At 33.1% G+C, this 16,216-nt stretch overlaps 1 protein-coding gene across 2 annotated transcripts in view; it reads right to left on the bottom strand.

Moving 5' to 3' along the window:
* Positions 1-16,216, bottom strand: part of LOC119688998 (polypeptide N-acetylgalactosaminyltransferase 2) — a 113,122-nt gene that overhangs the window by 9,969 nt on the left and 86,937 nt on the right. For both annotated transcript variants that reach the window (XM_038103717.1, XM_038103716.1), the window contains one exon: positions 4,202-4,722. In XM_038103717.1, coding sequence (XP_037959645.1) covers positions 4,202-4,722 — 521 coding nt within the window. The remainder of the gene's footprint in view (positions 1-4,201; positions 4,723-16,216) is intronic.

Consider the following 16,216-nt stretch of genomic DNA (forward strand, 5'->3'; position numbering starts at 1 on the left):
AAACGTGTACATGGGTTTTTTACTTTTATGCACAATATATGAAAGATAGTTGAAATAAAGGTGAAAGAAAAGGCAAGAGAAAGGGCAACAAAACTTGAGAATGTAATAAAAAATGTCGCAATAAAAAATGCTTAAAATGAAATTCCTATGTTATCGACATGAAATTTTGCCGGAAATGTAATCTAATGTCTGCCAGCATTGCCGCAACAATAAATGACAATGGCGAAGCTCCACTGATGGTGCTAAATATGGCATCAGCAGAGAAGCCATAGAGATCTGTTTCATATGAATATATGCAAGTCAATCAGGTCAACGTTTTCAAAATAAATTGCTGCGTAAAAGGCACCCGACGACTGGGAGATCGGAAATTGGTGCGGTGCACGGTTATGACAAGGACTCGACTATGAGTGTGGCAAGGTAAAAAGACTCGAAATGTGGTTAATTCAATGACAAAATGACAATAGATGCTTGCAACATTTCTAACTTTCCTTTACCATTATTTTCTTCATAAGGAGTTATTCGGAAAAAAGACTTTTTGGAATTCTAAAAAACCTCTACTCTAAGCTGGTTTCTATACGCTGACCTGATTCTGGTTACTTCCTGTTACGGCAGGACATGCAGATTGTGCAGGTGGTAGTGGAATGGGTTTGAGGCTTTTGGTGCGGTGTTGATAGAGTGCTGGCTTGTTGTGATAGAGAGTTCAACAGAGTGTGGAAATGTGCTTGACTATTCGTTGTCAAATGCAAACAAGCATTATCCAATTCAGTACTCATTTCAATTTTTTTTGTCTATTTGTAGGTGTTGTTGTTGTTGTTGTTGTTGTTATTGTCATGTGCGCTTTCCTGCTTTTATCATTTTTTGTGTGTTTGCTTTAAACTTGTTTCTTTTTGCGGGTTTTTTGCACAATATCTTTTTTTCTTGACCAGACCATCAGAATGTCTTGCATGCATGTAGCCACAACCAGAGCTGGAGCGAGAGCCAGAGCCAGAGGTTTAAATTGCCCAATGGTCGGTTCTTGATGCAATCAATTTGATCGGAATTTTGTAGTTTGTAATTTCCTCTTCCTTGTTATTAGTCGCTTTTTTTCGAATTTTTGTTTCTTTTTCTTTCATGTCTGTTGACTTATGCACTAAATTTTTAAAAATTCTGATGAAGCAATTTGCTGTGGGTGTCCTTTAGTACTCCGTCCTCCGGCCTCCGTAAGTGGCCGAAAGTGCTTGGTTTTTGCAAGGATAAAACGCAGCTTTATGCACGTTAAAAGCCAAAAGTGCATAAAAATCACACTTTCTGTTATTTTTGCAAAGGAGAAAAAATACAATTTTTTCAGGATTGTATAAATATTTATATTTAATATGATATGCGAGAAAATTAGTGACTCAAAATTTATTCACATTTGTGCACATATTTAAATAAATTACCTCATTGCCGAATAAAATTCAAATGGCTCCAAGAGCTGGCAATACAAATACGAGTTTTTGAAGGAACGACAATGGAAATGCCATAATGCAATATATTGAAGATGAGGATGGGAGACGATTTGGGTTGTAAAACCATTCTTGAACGTTTACAATATGTTCTTTGAAGTAATTCTTTGAAATTGTTTTGAGGTCTTTTAAAGAACACGAAAACAGATTACTCATCTACAATGAGAAATGGCTGTCATACGATAGAGCAAACATTTAACATTCCTGTTTAAAAATGACCATAAAAACTTTTTTTCTTATTAGTGTTATTACTGACACACGTTAACAAATATCTTTTTAATTTAGTTAAAAATTACAGCTTACTAAGGGAAAACTTTTGAAGCTAAGGTGCGTTTAGCTATGTCAGAATGACTTGTTCTCGTCTGTAATTATATGAGATACAAGAACAGGAATGTAAACTCTCACTCAAGCATGAAAAATACTACATAGAGCTAAGTGTGATTTTTCATCTTTTCGGTATTGGAACTACAACAATTTTGTAAGTACTCCGTTTCTGTGACTAAATCTTTGAAAGGAACTAAAAAACCATAACAAAATATAAGAGGTTTTTATATGATCCTGAAAAAACAAAAATACGATTTGGGTAAAAGAGTCTAATATTTTTTCGCGATGTATAGCTTTATGACACAAAGAATAAAAAATTATTTCAGTCAATTAGAAATGTCATCTTAGAAATGTTTCTATGCGAGCTTTAATTTTCCATTACTAGTTAGAATAGTTTAGGCTGTATCTCACAAGTGGTACAACGAAATCTCACAAGTGCTTCAAAGCCAGAAATTATTGTTGACCTCTATATATGTACACTATTGACTTCTAATACTTTTAACGAAATTTTTTTATCTGTATTATATTCCATGAACTATGACGTCAATCTATAGCCATGTTATTGCGGACAATTCAATACACATTCAGTACAGTATATTCGTACTTTTTTAATTCATTGAGTTCTCCGACAATATAATATATAAGAGAGGCTCTTTGAAATTAGAAACTGTTGTCTATGATTGTGTCTGAGACACCATTTACGATGACATTTTCAATTTTTTTTTTTGCTTTTTACAAGAAATATAATTCAACCCTTAATTTTTGTGTTAGATAATTTCCTCCGTAGAGCATAAAAAAATACCAGGGGTATTCAATGGCGACTGCTTGAGTGACTACAAGATCGAGAATTCGCTGAAGGAATCCACAATGTAGCAGAAGATCTGGAACGACAGCGAAAACGTGGAAAAGAACGGTCGAAGGTGAGCTAGTTGAGTCACTTTAAGACAAATTATTGAGGCCTTATACCCCACTGGGGGAAGCGGACAATAGTAGTAGTACAGTTCAACCCGCAAAAATAGCTAGCTGTTCATACACAGTACCAAACTGTGCAATTTTAAGAGTGTGTCAGTACTTGATGGATCTTCTTTTTTCCAGATATAACAATTTCTTTATACAAAAAGTTACTTAGAAGATAGTGAGCATCATAACGGTAGGTAACAGAATTTCGCTAATAAAGAACTCTGGACATTTTTAGGAAGATTTGTAATTAATTCATAAACGCTACGTAAATGTAAGTTTTTGAGAAATCTTTTGTTAAATAACACTTAAGAGATTTGCATCAAATAATAAAGTAGAATGGGAAACTGGAATATATTATGGACGACTTGTTGAAACGTACTATTGAAAAGGTGTCCAAATGTTCAAAGATCGTTGGACTCAGTAAGTTGAACTTATTGAATATAATTTTGCAAAAAAAAAGTGTTTTTAATACTTAGGCTGGGTACTTATCAATCCACCTTGTATTATATATGCAACAGATTTGATTAAATTCTATTTGAAATAAAAGTTTATGAAGCAATATCGAAACTCAAGCTTATGAGAATGATATGATCCTATTGAAAGAAAAATAGAAGAAAGTAAATTAGAAGCATATTTATTAAATATATTCTTATTATATATAATATAAATATATAATCTTAAGTGTTATATTGAGTAACGTTAGACAAAATGTTTCGGAAACTCTATGATTATAGATAAAATTCAAAGCTTGAGAAAAATTTCTTAATTTTTCAAAACATAGAAGTCCCTAATTAGTTGTGTTCGTTGATAAATATTAATCACTCATTTTGACATTACTGCGCGCCGAGGACCATTAATAATTACAAAGAGGATATTTTAATGAAATAATTGAAATTCATTTAATTTATTTGCAACAGGCTATTGGTACAAAGATGTGGAAAGGAGAGAAGAAAAGTAGAAATTCTAAGCTTTAATTAAAAGTACAATTCTGATTTAATTGTAAAAGGAATTTCGATTTATCAAACGCCTAATTAAATAAAGTTCAGCAGCTAACAAGGCTCATTAAGCAGCTAAGCAGCGCAGTGCATTTTTATTAATCGCACCATAAATTCACTGCACACGTCGAGTTCTCGAATTTACAGGAATTTCGTAAAATATTTAAACCGCAGCCAATTGAACGCCAACGATAAATAGAATTTACTATTTTCACAACTAACATTCGTGCCCGCATACTCCGGAACACGCGCATCCTAGCCTACACATGACCTGCCACTGTATAAAACACTTGCCGCCCACATATAGACTCCTGCACAAACCGCATATGAGCAACGTTATAAATCAACAAACCCCTAACCAAACCGGTAGCCGCAAAATCGAAAAATGAACCCCACACACATATATACACATATGTACACACAAGTATATTTACTTACATTGGATTTCTGGTATCGGGTATTTCACGATTGCTTGGCAATGCATCACTAGCCTCCTGGTTGAAACGGTTTCTTATATATGGATCCTCTCCGGTACGAAGTGCACCACCGCGAATATAACCTACTTCATCAAAATATTCCCAATCGCCAGCGTGGTGTGCACTGGGTGGCGCTAAGGCGTTATGTCCTGCGTCATTGCCAGCCAAAGCACTGATACCATGTGAAGTTTCCTCAACTTCGGGGTAACCGTTAACTCCTAAGCCTTCTGCTCTTGGACGGTTGCTGTCTGGCATATTGCCATATACAATAACATTGCTGCCGCCGGGCTCCTCTTCACCACCAACGACACTGGAGACGTGCTGATTCGTATGTAAACGCTGCGTTTTCTGTGATGACGCTGCTGCTGCACCATATGCTTGATGTGACGCATGCCGCACAGAGGTTGTCGATGGCAATACTTCGTCTTGATACTGTTGCATGGCTGTGGCCACCTCTCTCAGACGTAGTGCACGATTTTCCACCTAATGGAATAAAAAGAGGGAATTGTGTTCATGTTATTTATGGCAATTGAATACAGTCTATAAATTTATTTCGAAAAATATGTTCTTTTAATTGTGATTACTACTTCCTACCTACTTCCTACCTACTTCCTACTGGTCGTGACATAATTTAAAACATACAAACAGTATATATTCAATATTTTTATTGTGATTATCCACTAATTAATTTATTTATTTTTATGTGAAGTATATAGAGTTTCTGTAAATAAGTTTATTTATCTACTTCTTGGCTTCTGGGGCGAAGCCATATTACACTACATTGAACTAAGGTATAAAGTACACTATGTTATAAGGAGAGAGTCACTCTCTCACTAGGAGTGAGAGTTTATTTCTTAAAATTTAAGTGAAAAATATTTGAATTTCCAGTGACAAAATATTTCTGTTATCGGCAAGAATGTTCATGAGTTCTATCATGTGATAGAACTAATAAGTAATGTTCATGAGTATGTAAGGATGTAAATGATTTATTACCCAAAATCCAGGATCACTTTACATAGTGAATCTTTACTGTGAGTGAATTAATTACAGATCAATCAAAATCTAAAGGCTGAAGGGAATGTAGGAAAGGAATCGATAGGACGGTGTTGAAACCCGCTTTAATAAACTGCATTAAGTGCTTGTTGAGTTCTTATAAATCTTAGATACAAGATTATGTATGGTATAAGTTAAAATTAATAGTTAAGTCACACGCAACTAGAGCAAAAACCGGTTTAGAATGAGCGTCCGTTTTTAAAATGCTACAAAATAATGCAAATAATATAAAAAGTCGATTTTATTTTTTTGGAGTTTTTCTGTAGATTAATCATCTTACAGTTCCAGAACGATTTACGCCATATATCCACGTGAAAAAGATTACCTTTACATGTAGGGTGGCTATCATACAACATACGAGCACCTGGCTGTATTAAATGAGGTCTAATTTGTCAATATTACTGTTTCTGCTTGTTCTTCCATTTCAATTTTTAATTGCTCAAACTGCAATTCGCTGTGTAAGTTAAAGTGTTTGACTTAAAGGAAAGTTGAATGACGGCGTGTACACTGCACACTACACACTACACACAGTACACTGTACACTGTACACACAGTGTTTTATTATTCATAATTGTTGCAAGTTAAAGAGAAGAGCACTTTAGCTGTGGATTTTGTTTAGGTAGGAATTTGCATAACTTCATTGTGCTCAACAAAATATAAGATATGCAATACGGAATACGGAAGGCGGAATATGGAATATGGAATATGAAAAGTAAAATGTAAAAAGCCGGAACGAGAATGAAAAATGCTTTAACGGATATAGAAATGAATAGTAAATGTTCAAAGAAACTAAAAGAAAACCTACAAGAATATAACTTTTGTTCTCTGGTTGAGACTACACTTCAACCGAATTCTTACATCAATTCTATATTCAACCGTGCAAGTCCTCAGTGCAATCTCTTTGCGTTGATAAGGTTGCTTAAGAATGGGCTTTTAAACACACTCGCTTTTGTTGTGGTACTTGCCGTTGTTGTTATTGTAGTTATTGTCTTTGTTGTTTTTGTTGTTTTTGTTGTTTTCGTTGTTCCTATTATGTTTGCTGCAACAGCTATTATCTAGCGTGCAGCGTTGCATGCAGAACGTGGTGCTTCAAACTTGAACGTAGCAGCGCGTATGCGTTTTCCTTCAGGGCTATGTGCTTGTTCTTATTAAGCATCCTAAAGTTGCACACTAAATTACCACTTAACAGGTGTGGTTGAAGGATGAATTTCCTACAAGTTTTGTGCTATTTGTGCTTTCTTTCGTTTAGTGCTTGTTTAGTTAAGCAGCACAACTTTGTTTTCAACAATCTTAAATGGCTATTTCATACTTCATACTTCATACTTCATACTTCTTCCTCTTATTCTTGTTTTCGTTCTTCTTCTTATTCTTCCTCTTGTTCCATATTTCTTGTTGAACAGAAAACAAACAAAGAAAACTGAGTTATGAGGGGCTTTTCAACTTTTACATTTATATTATTTTAAAGTTCTACTTTTTTTTTGGGGGGTTTTTCGTGTTTTCAAAGTGAATTTATTTATTCAGTAGTGGAACAGTGAGTGAAGACCTGGAGAGGTTAGTTAAATCTGTAGTAGTAGAGTTTTTACGCAGCGAAGTGTTTTATTCATGAATGGAGTTTATTTAAAGTATTAAAAACTTTTGGCGGAAAATTTTATACATGAATGAAAATTTTTTATAATTTTTTAAGAATCTTTTACTTTGTTTTATTTCTTTATTTTTTTTATTTAAGTTTTTTTGTCCTGTTGATTTCATTTACGTTTAAATATGGATTTAAATTGATAGGAATTTGTCAAATCAACTTTTGAATTTGAAAAGCTTCAAAATAAATTTTTCTTCATGAAAATTTGATATATGCAACGAAGTTTTCATTAACAAAGAATATTGTTTTCTTAGAAAAAATTAAAAGTTTTAAGGTACATTGTCGAATTAGTTTAATAAAGTATTACAAAAAAAAAAACAATGCAACAATCGTATGTGGTATCAAGAAGTCCATTAATTACTTCAAGCGAAGGACATTACAGTTTTATAGTATGCTGAAAATAGATCACTCAGCTAAGTAACATCTTGAAACAACCAACGTCTTCTGATAAACACTGTACAGGAATAAATCAGATGAGCATAATTTTGTTTCTTCTTTTTCGATCTATTTGACAATGCGATCTGTCAAGAGGAGTCATGGAGTTGAAGATAAATATTTCATTTGAGTAAAATCACTTCTGACTAATGACACTTTTGGTGTATTACACTGCTAAGAACACTGAAAAAAGGGGTGCTCATCTTATACCATAATCATTGACAGAAGTTGAAAAGATGTTCAACCATCAAGCGATAGAGAACGTTTATTCAGTTTTCTAAATTTTAAACCTCATACTTGGCTAAAATATGTCTTTCAGTTCTTATCCACAATTAACTTGAGGACGTACCTATGTTGCAATATGTTGTTAAGGGATGTATGCGAATAACGGGTTGATAACGATATTGTGAAAAATTTTGCAGAAAATTGACCCTGGGGGTTTCAAGTAAGTGCAGCATGCGCGACACACGTTCTTCACAAGGCTTACGCAGCGTGTGTCCAAACCAACCGTAATTCTTTCTTTCTTCTTCGCTGTTTACGTTTGTTTGGAACGTTATTCTCCATAGTTCTTTAGTCTTAGCAATGTCTAAGGCAAATTTTGGGATCAAAGATAAATAAATCGTTTTACAAGAAAGGTACTGAAACGTTAGAGAAACGTTGATATGAATATAATATTAAGCTTGATGGAATTTACCGGGTTAGTTGTTTATTGGTTTTGTAGGTTTTATTATTTTAGAGGGAATTTTATTCGAGTAACCAAATCCCGTCCATGAAATATTTCTAGGCTTGATTTGTGATTACTTCGCAAATAAATGCCAATTAAATTTATTCGAACTGAATGTTGACACACATTATTCGAAGACGTGAACGCTAAAGAGGTTTTGGATTGTTTTAGTAATTTCGAGTCGTGTCTAATTTGTGTCAATTTCTGTACTTCATCAGCATAAATTAAGATGAAGTATTTTTGCATTTCACTGCAAAAAACAACACGAAGATTTTTATTTTTGCTCTTCACTCATTAAAGTTGCAGCTCACATATTGCATTAAGAAAAAATAAAAAAAAGTGTTTTGTTCTCAAGTTTTTTCGAAGCCCACAACCCTCGTCTCTGGCAGTGTTGCACGTTTAATCTTTGACTTAAAGTGTATCAGACTAATTTGTCAGTTCCAAAAAGTTGAGACGTGTTGGTGCCGGTGTTGGCAACTCGCTGCTTACTTTTCTTTGTGTGGTGCTCAATGTTCAATGCTGCCAGAGCGATGCATTGGGTGGCGGGTGTGGTGGCGGGGTTGCCCAGCTACTTAAAATTGATTACCACGTTTTAACGTCAATTGTTTGCTTCACACATTATTTACGAGTCCCGAGAGCTTAAGCAGTCAAAAACTGTGTTTTTCATGCACGTAAACTCCGGAGCATACTTAAGCCAAGAAGCGTTTCTGGCAAAAAATACAGAAGACTTGAGCCGTCCGCTCATGTGGTCTCGCTGGTTTAATTCTTCACAGTTCAGTTAAGTGAAATTTATTTTATTTATTAATTGTTGCCACCTTTTTTTCCACGTTACACGATTGCTATTCGTTACTGATTGTGGTTTTTGTTCAGTTCTTGTGACGAGTCGTGATTGTCATTTTAAAGCATTTTTTCGGCTCCGCACTCTTTCACCTCCAGTGATTGCACTTTTTATAGTTTTGCCCCGGTCGTTTTGTCAGCGGCGGGGCGTTTGCGTGATATTAATTTAAATTAATTTCATTTTCGAATTTCATTTAATTCACTTGCCTCACGGTTCATTTTTTGGCTGTTACTTTGATTATTTTTTATTGGGTTTTTAGAATTTTTTCGACTACTTTTCACACTCCTTTGCTTTCATTTGCGCTCGATTAAATTCATTTTTTTGTGTTGTTTTTTGTGCTATTTTCTGTGTGATTTTTGTGTTATTCTAGCTTTTTCGTACGTGTTTGTTCAAGAGCTCCATAGAAAAACGTGCTTCGAACACGCGTTAAGGATATCCTTCAGACCGGGTCCTTACGCCGCGACGTATTGAAGCAGTTTGCGCTGCAATGTTGAGCTTTAATTTGCATATTTCAGCGATTTTTTTTTAATATCAAAAACTCTGCTATTTCCCCTTGACTGTCTTGTCTGTCTACCAGACAAGGCGGATGCCTTCTCATGTTTTCGGCGAAATTTCGAAAACCGTGTGAAACTGCTTAACCGTATTTACGATGTTCATAATTTTTTTATTCTTTTTGCTCAATTTTGATTTAATTTTATATAATATTTCAGAGCAATTTTATATTTCAAAATGGCGTTTCATATTAGTTTTTATGCATTTCATGTTCAGTTCGTCAATGGCTTGCATTGCTTAAGTGAAATCGTTTTACGACTTCCAATGAGTTCGGGAGGTTTATATGATTTTAATAGAATTCATATTGAATGAAGAGTAAATTTATAGCGTATTAAATCAGTCATAAAATGTAGCAAATGTGCTTATTGGAAACGAATTCGTCATAGCGAAATTTGTAGTAAACGATTTAAATAAAAAAGGGATTTTGATAAATATATTTAAAATATCGACACAAGATTTTTGGATATATATATTGAATTCTTTTACTCCTAGGAGGAGCATATTGCCGCTAACTTTTTGGATCTCGTCTGTTAGCGTACCTCTGCTTGGAATAATTTTCAATTTTATATTATTCCGGACCAACTACATGCAAAGGACACAAACATTTATGAATCGATTTCTTCAAAGCATTTTTAGATATATGCATCCGTACTATATGTCATTTGGATAGGTTTTACATCCACAAAACGCTCCACTTTTATCTGCAAATGCAGATAAAGGTAAAGGCAAAATATTCATGGTGTCATTCGAAACTTTACATATACACATAGACATTTTACGAATATCGCTAAATTTGATTATTTGTGTAGCGCCTAAAAAAATATGTTGAGCTATCTACAATTTCTTAGTTAAAAGGCTACATATTAGTTTTTTAGTAATAAAATTAATTTGAAGAAAAACAGAAATTCTTTCAGAATCTAAACAACTGAAACGATGATGTATTTTTGATTTATTGACTGCTTCTCGAAAGAGTGCTCTTGTGCTTTTATTGTCGTCGTCTATTAAGCCCCGATATTTTTCGTGTCATCAACTCGCACTTTCCTTCAATTCTGTCTTCATTGATCAATTTGAGTTGACTATGCTTTTTGGATGCCTTTTAGTCACTTTAGTATCTCTGTTTCCAGATTTTGCATGAGGAACTCAGTCCCACTGATTCCAATTCATTCCAATTCGAAGGATTTAGCTTATTCACTAGTGCAACAGCTAGTGTCTGAGTGTTTGCACTGTAAAGTAATGTAGAAAAACTTGAATCTTCAGAATCCTTTCCAGTTTGTGCCTCTTTCCAGTTCGTTTTTCTTTCCAGTTCGTTTTTCTTTCCAGTTCGTATCTCTTTCCAATTTGCGTCTCTTTTCACTTTGTGTTCTTTCCGGTTGGTGTCTCGTTCCAGTTTGTGTTTCTTTCCAGTTTGTGTCTCTTTCCAGTTTATGTCTCCTTCCAGTTTGTGCCTCCTTCGAGTTTGTGTCTCTTTCCAATTTGTGTCTCTTTCCAGTTGGTCTCTCTTTCCAGTTTAACAATTTTTTCAGATTCATTAAAATGATACTTATTGATTGGAAGGAAGAAGAATAACATTTTAGTTGCATAATAAAATTAAATAATCCAAATATCGTTATTAGTTTAGTAAAAATGATGTCAAATTTCATAAAGTGTCATACTAACAATAATCATCTTTCTTAATAGAAAATTTGTAATATCGTGTTTTATTGACCGACTCAAGTTTCTATTAAAATTATTGCACGAACTAAAATTTCTTAAATTATTTAAATTCTTATTGGGGACTACATCCGCAGCTGTTTTTATGAGTTTCGACATTATTAAGTTAAGGTTTTTTTAACATTTGCAAATTTGTTTCCATTGAGAACTTCTACAATGGCTTGGAGAAAATACCAAAATATACATAAAAATTGTTTTAAAATTTTATGAGCATATAAAGCATATAAATTCGTACCACGCATCTGTCAGACTATTTCCCTCTGGAATCAGAAGTTATTTTTGAAATTTTATTAAAGCAAACCAAGTCGAAAATAGAATAAAAATTAAATAAAAAATAAATACGAGTAACTGTGTGATTTACGCAGCCAAGAAAACTGACACGAAATTTAAACTTTCCGCCGCAGAAAGTTCAAAGGTTGCTGGAACATATGCAAATGGAGCGTTACAGTCGGGGCCGCAGTCCCTCATATATCCAACTGCAAATATTTCAAAAACTAATACATTCCACACTCCATACTCCACACTGTCATTACTTGTACTACTAATGCCCGAAAATTTACATAAACATCGAAATAAATGTGCGGTATTGCGGAGCAATTTTCCTTAGTCAACTGATGGCGTTACGCAATGACCCGCTGCATTCGACTATGACCCGGGTGGTATTGCTACTAAATGCAGATCTTGAATATATTATTTAGTTGCAGCCCTTATAAATCCAAAGTAGTTTAGCATATTTGTGCTTCCTTGCCTTGTCGCCGCATAAGTTTTCATTAATGTGGCAAAAGCAACTATGACAGCATTTATGTCAAAATGAAACATTTCCACTGTTTTGACCCAGTTCAGAAGTGCTGCCATAGTCACACTATGTCACACTATATCCTGTTCAGCTATTGAAATTTGCTTCTCACTCACTCTTTCCTCCCTCTCCCACTCCCTCTCTTTCTCTAATATAATGTGTTTAATTCTTGTCTGTTTGTCTGTCTGTCTATCTGCTAGTTGGTCTGACTAACTGTCTCCTTATGTGCTTGTCTGTTTGTCTGTCCTGGCTCTGTTCACACTTCTATGCCTTCCAATATGTGCTCGGATATGTAAGCACTTTTTCATGCCCATGTGTTTGCGTATTTGTTGATGTCACGATTTAAGTAGTTTTTGCATTTAGCGCCATTTTCCATTTTAAACATTAAAATATGGTCGAATGGAAAGTTTGAAGTGACCTCCCCTGCTTCGTTTCGAGACTCGCTTCACTCTTTTTGCGTACCTCTGCTTTTGGAAAACTTTTCATTTTATTTTATTTCGGAGCAACTGAAATTTTTTCTCGACTGCAAAGGACACAGACATTTATGAGTTGTTGGTACTTGAAGTTTATTCCTTAATGTATAGTTTAATCTTTTTCGGTGACTGTAGTTTACCACAATAAAAGCTATAAATTTAATTTTTTGAACACTACTTATTATATATACTACTTACTACTTATGTAGTATATATAGAGAAATACATGGTTTCTGCACTAAATAAAAACTAGTTTACTTCTTAAACGCCGCTTAAGACCACAGTTTGTGTTTTTTGTTTTGTTTGTTTTAAGATTTGAGACTTGGTAACTCAGAAGTTATTTCAACTTTTCTATTTAGTAGAAAAAGAGTTAAACTCTTAGCTTCGCGACTTAGGTTAACTAACAAACTTTTCTTAGATAACAATAATAAGGTCCAACCTCCCTATAGCGAACCTTCTTATAACGAATTCCTCTCTATAAAAAAGTTTTGTTAAAGACACAGAGATTCGCTTTCTATAGCGAATCTCTCTATAGCGAATCTCTCTATAGGGAATTCCTCTCTATAACGAATTTATTCAAATACAAGGCACTTAACTAATACGTTGTGACTTATGAGAAACTTCTTTGTATGCAAGCTATTAACTTGTTAGAAGATTTGGAAAAGTCCCTTAATAAGGAAGAAGTAAAAATGTCTAAACAAACTAAAATTATAGGCTTACCAATATACAATTTATTTTTTTAATGTTATGTATATATATATATGAATAAACATAAATTAAATATTTTTTTAAAATAAGAACGTACATATTTCTCAGTCAAATGCAAAAAAAAAAAACTCAAACAAAAAAAATTTTGCTCAACCTCTCTATAACGAAGTTTTTTGTAGGCACCAACGACTTCGTTATAGAGAGGTTTGACTGTATATTACATTTCACTACATAAGATCTTATTCACAAAAATATACAAATATTTTACATTTGCACGATATGTAGCAAGTGAAGTTCTTGTTGTGAAAAGGGGCATGAGGGAGATAGAGGGAGAGAGAGAGTGAGAGAGTATGCACCTATGTTTTTGAAAAACACGAAAAAAAGCAGCGTCTGGAATATATTAAAATTAAGCGTAGAAAAGTCTTGAGATGTCTTATGTCTTATAATGGATAAATAGGGACAAAGGACACATATATACTACATATATAATATAGAGCGTATTGGAAAGAATTGTTTGAAGTAGTTGTCTTTATTAAAATCCCTCATATAGGTATGTCCGACAAATCGGATTTGTGCCGTTAAGTATAATATTAGGTTAAGGTAACTATTAATTAAATTCGATAAAAAATTCTTTTATAGCAATAGCATGCAAGCACAATGGCTTCCTTTTATGGGCTTAAGAAAGCCAGCTTTTTCGAGAGACGACTATAAATAAAGATAGAGGGAATGCAAGCTTGTATAATGAAATAATGAAAAATAATGACTCCAATAGTAATTATGCAACAACTAAAGCTTTAGACAATTGACTATATTTCAAACTATTTAACTAACGCAATATTATATTAAAATATAAGTACTTTGAAACATCAAACACTAGATAGCAATTTTTATATTAGTAAAGTATAAAATTTAAACCTTATGAGAATTTAAAAATATATGGGCACATTATAGAGAAGCTAAATTTACCCTAAGCAATCTTGATAGGTGTAAAAAATATTTCAATCGAAGAATAACAAGGTAATTATATATGAAAAAGTTATGTACTAAGATTTAATAGCTAAAAATTAATTTTTAACTACTGTGTTACAGGGTTATCCATTTTATAATTCCAAAAGTAAATGTAAATAAAAGGCTTGAGGTTTTTATAACATATATTTATTTTAATGGACTCTGGCATTGAATTAATTGTGCAGTATCTTTAAAATTCTTTATTCTGTTCTTTTAAAGCAATTTCTAAAGATTATGTCTTGTTAAAGACATAGCTGGCACAATTTGATGGTTCTTCGTCAAGATGATTGAAAGCGTGGAGAGTTTTTAAGAGTGGATTGTCTAAATGAATATAGTGGTTTAAGTAACTTTTCAGGAAAAATGACCAATTGATGACACAAAAACGAAATGGTACACATTCGGCGAAAGTTCGCGCAATATAGCCAAAACAACGAATGTGACTTATGGTGGCTTAGGTCGGCGATGCACCATCCATTTGAAACCACATATCTTATACAGGGCAATCTTTGATTTTATGTAAGGCGTTTCAAGTCGATTCTGGCCATTGAGGAATATTCGGTGGAGGATATTATAAGTTCAAGCGCTAGCAGAATCATTTAATACGCAATGCGTTCTACTCTCAAGACGACAAAATTAATTTCGACTAACCAATGATATATTTGTGTTTAATATAATGTTTCCGAATAGATGTGCGCCCAATGATCTTTAATTTTTAAGACTCCAAAGAAATTGACTTGGTCAAAGTAGTTGAAGTATGGAGTCCAGCGAATAGAAAAACATCGAACAATTTTCCGACACATATTTCAGTTTAATCCAGATAAGACGAGTGAATAGTGAATATTCTAATGTTGTTTAAAAAATTATATCTTCTAATAAAAATTACTGAAATGGATACATCTAATTTGTACGTTTTTTTATAAGGAATACATATTTAAATGCATGAACATTTAAAAGCAGTTTGAGTAAGTTTCGAAGAAAATACAAGAATTTAATGGAAAACCTTTTAATTAAAAAGTTGTCAATTATTATTGTATCAAAAAGAAACAACAATTATTTTATAATAAAATTAAAACAATAGAGAATTTCATTTTTATATAAAAAGATAAGAAATTCTTTAAAAAGAGTATATTTTGTATGTCAAAAGTGTAGGTCCTCAACGCTCTATTTTGGTTTTTCTATTTGTACTTTAACCATTCTATGCAGTGAACTTTGGCATTCATTAGACATTTGCAACTAAAATTTTAATATAAATAAAAAATTTAAATGAAACAATTTTCAACATAACATAAATGGCAATTTGCGGCACCAGTTTCGTCATTTACAAATCCTGAATGAAGACATCTTTCTCTCATTGTTCGGATGTGGTGAAGTAGAATTTCATTAAAATAAAATCTGCCATTTTGAACAAATAAAAATTTTGCAAAAACTATCTTTTAATTATTTAAGTAGAATATTGAATTTTTTTCAAATCGCTTATCCAAATCTTTTCAAGTTCTTAAACCTTGAGAACAGTTCAAGTGAGTTCAATTTTTGAGTTCTTCTCGTGCCGAGCACTTATGGGTTTAAGTGCATTCAACATTCAACATTTGGCACTTGGGGAGAAAAAAATATTCGGCCAGATGTTATACGAATAAAATGCGAATAATAAATTTAGAAGTTAAAAATTATATTAAATAATATATAGTTTTGGTATGACAACGCATTTACGTAAAGTCTTCAGAACTTCTCTATTACTCGTTTTTACCGGGTGCCTATATCAGTAAAAAAATTGTGTACACTAGATGGCGTTGGATGACATGTGTAGTTAATATCTGGAGAAGTAAGTTACATTTGTATATAGCGTAGTGAAATAAGTTCAAGATCGATGATTCTACTATAATTTATTGTTAAATGGGAATGCCCGGAAAATCAGAATCGCGTTATATATTCGAATATATACATATTTAAGTGAATTACTGGATAGAGAGTTGAAATTGTAGTTAAAATAAATATATTTTTTGAAACATTAAATATGTTTTATACGGTCCCAAAATAGGATATGAAG

The sequence above is a fragment of the Teleopsis dalmanni genome, chromosome X (genome assembly GCF_002237135.1).
Source record: "Teleopsis dalmanni isolate 2A chromosome X, ASM223713v2, whole genome shotgun sequence".
NCBI classification, from domain to species: domain Eukaryota; kingdom Metazoa; phylum Arthropoda; class Insecta; order Diptera; family Diopsidae; genus Teleopsis; species Teleopsis dalmanni.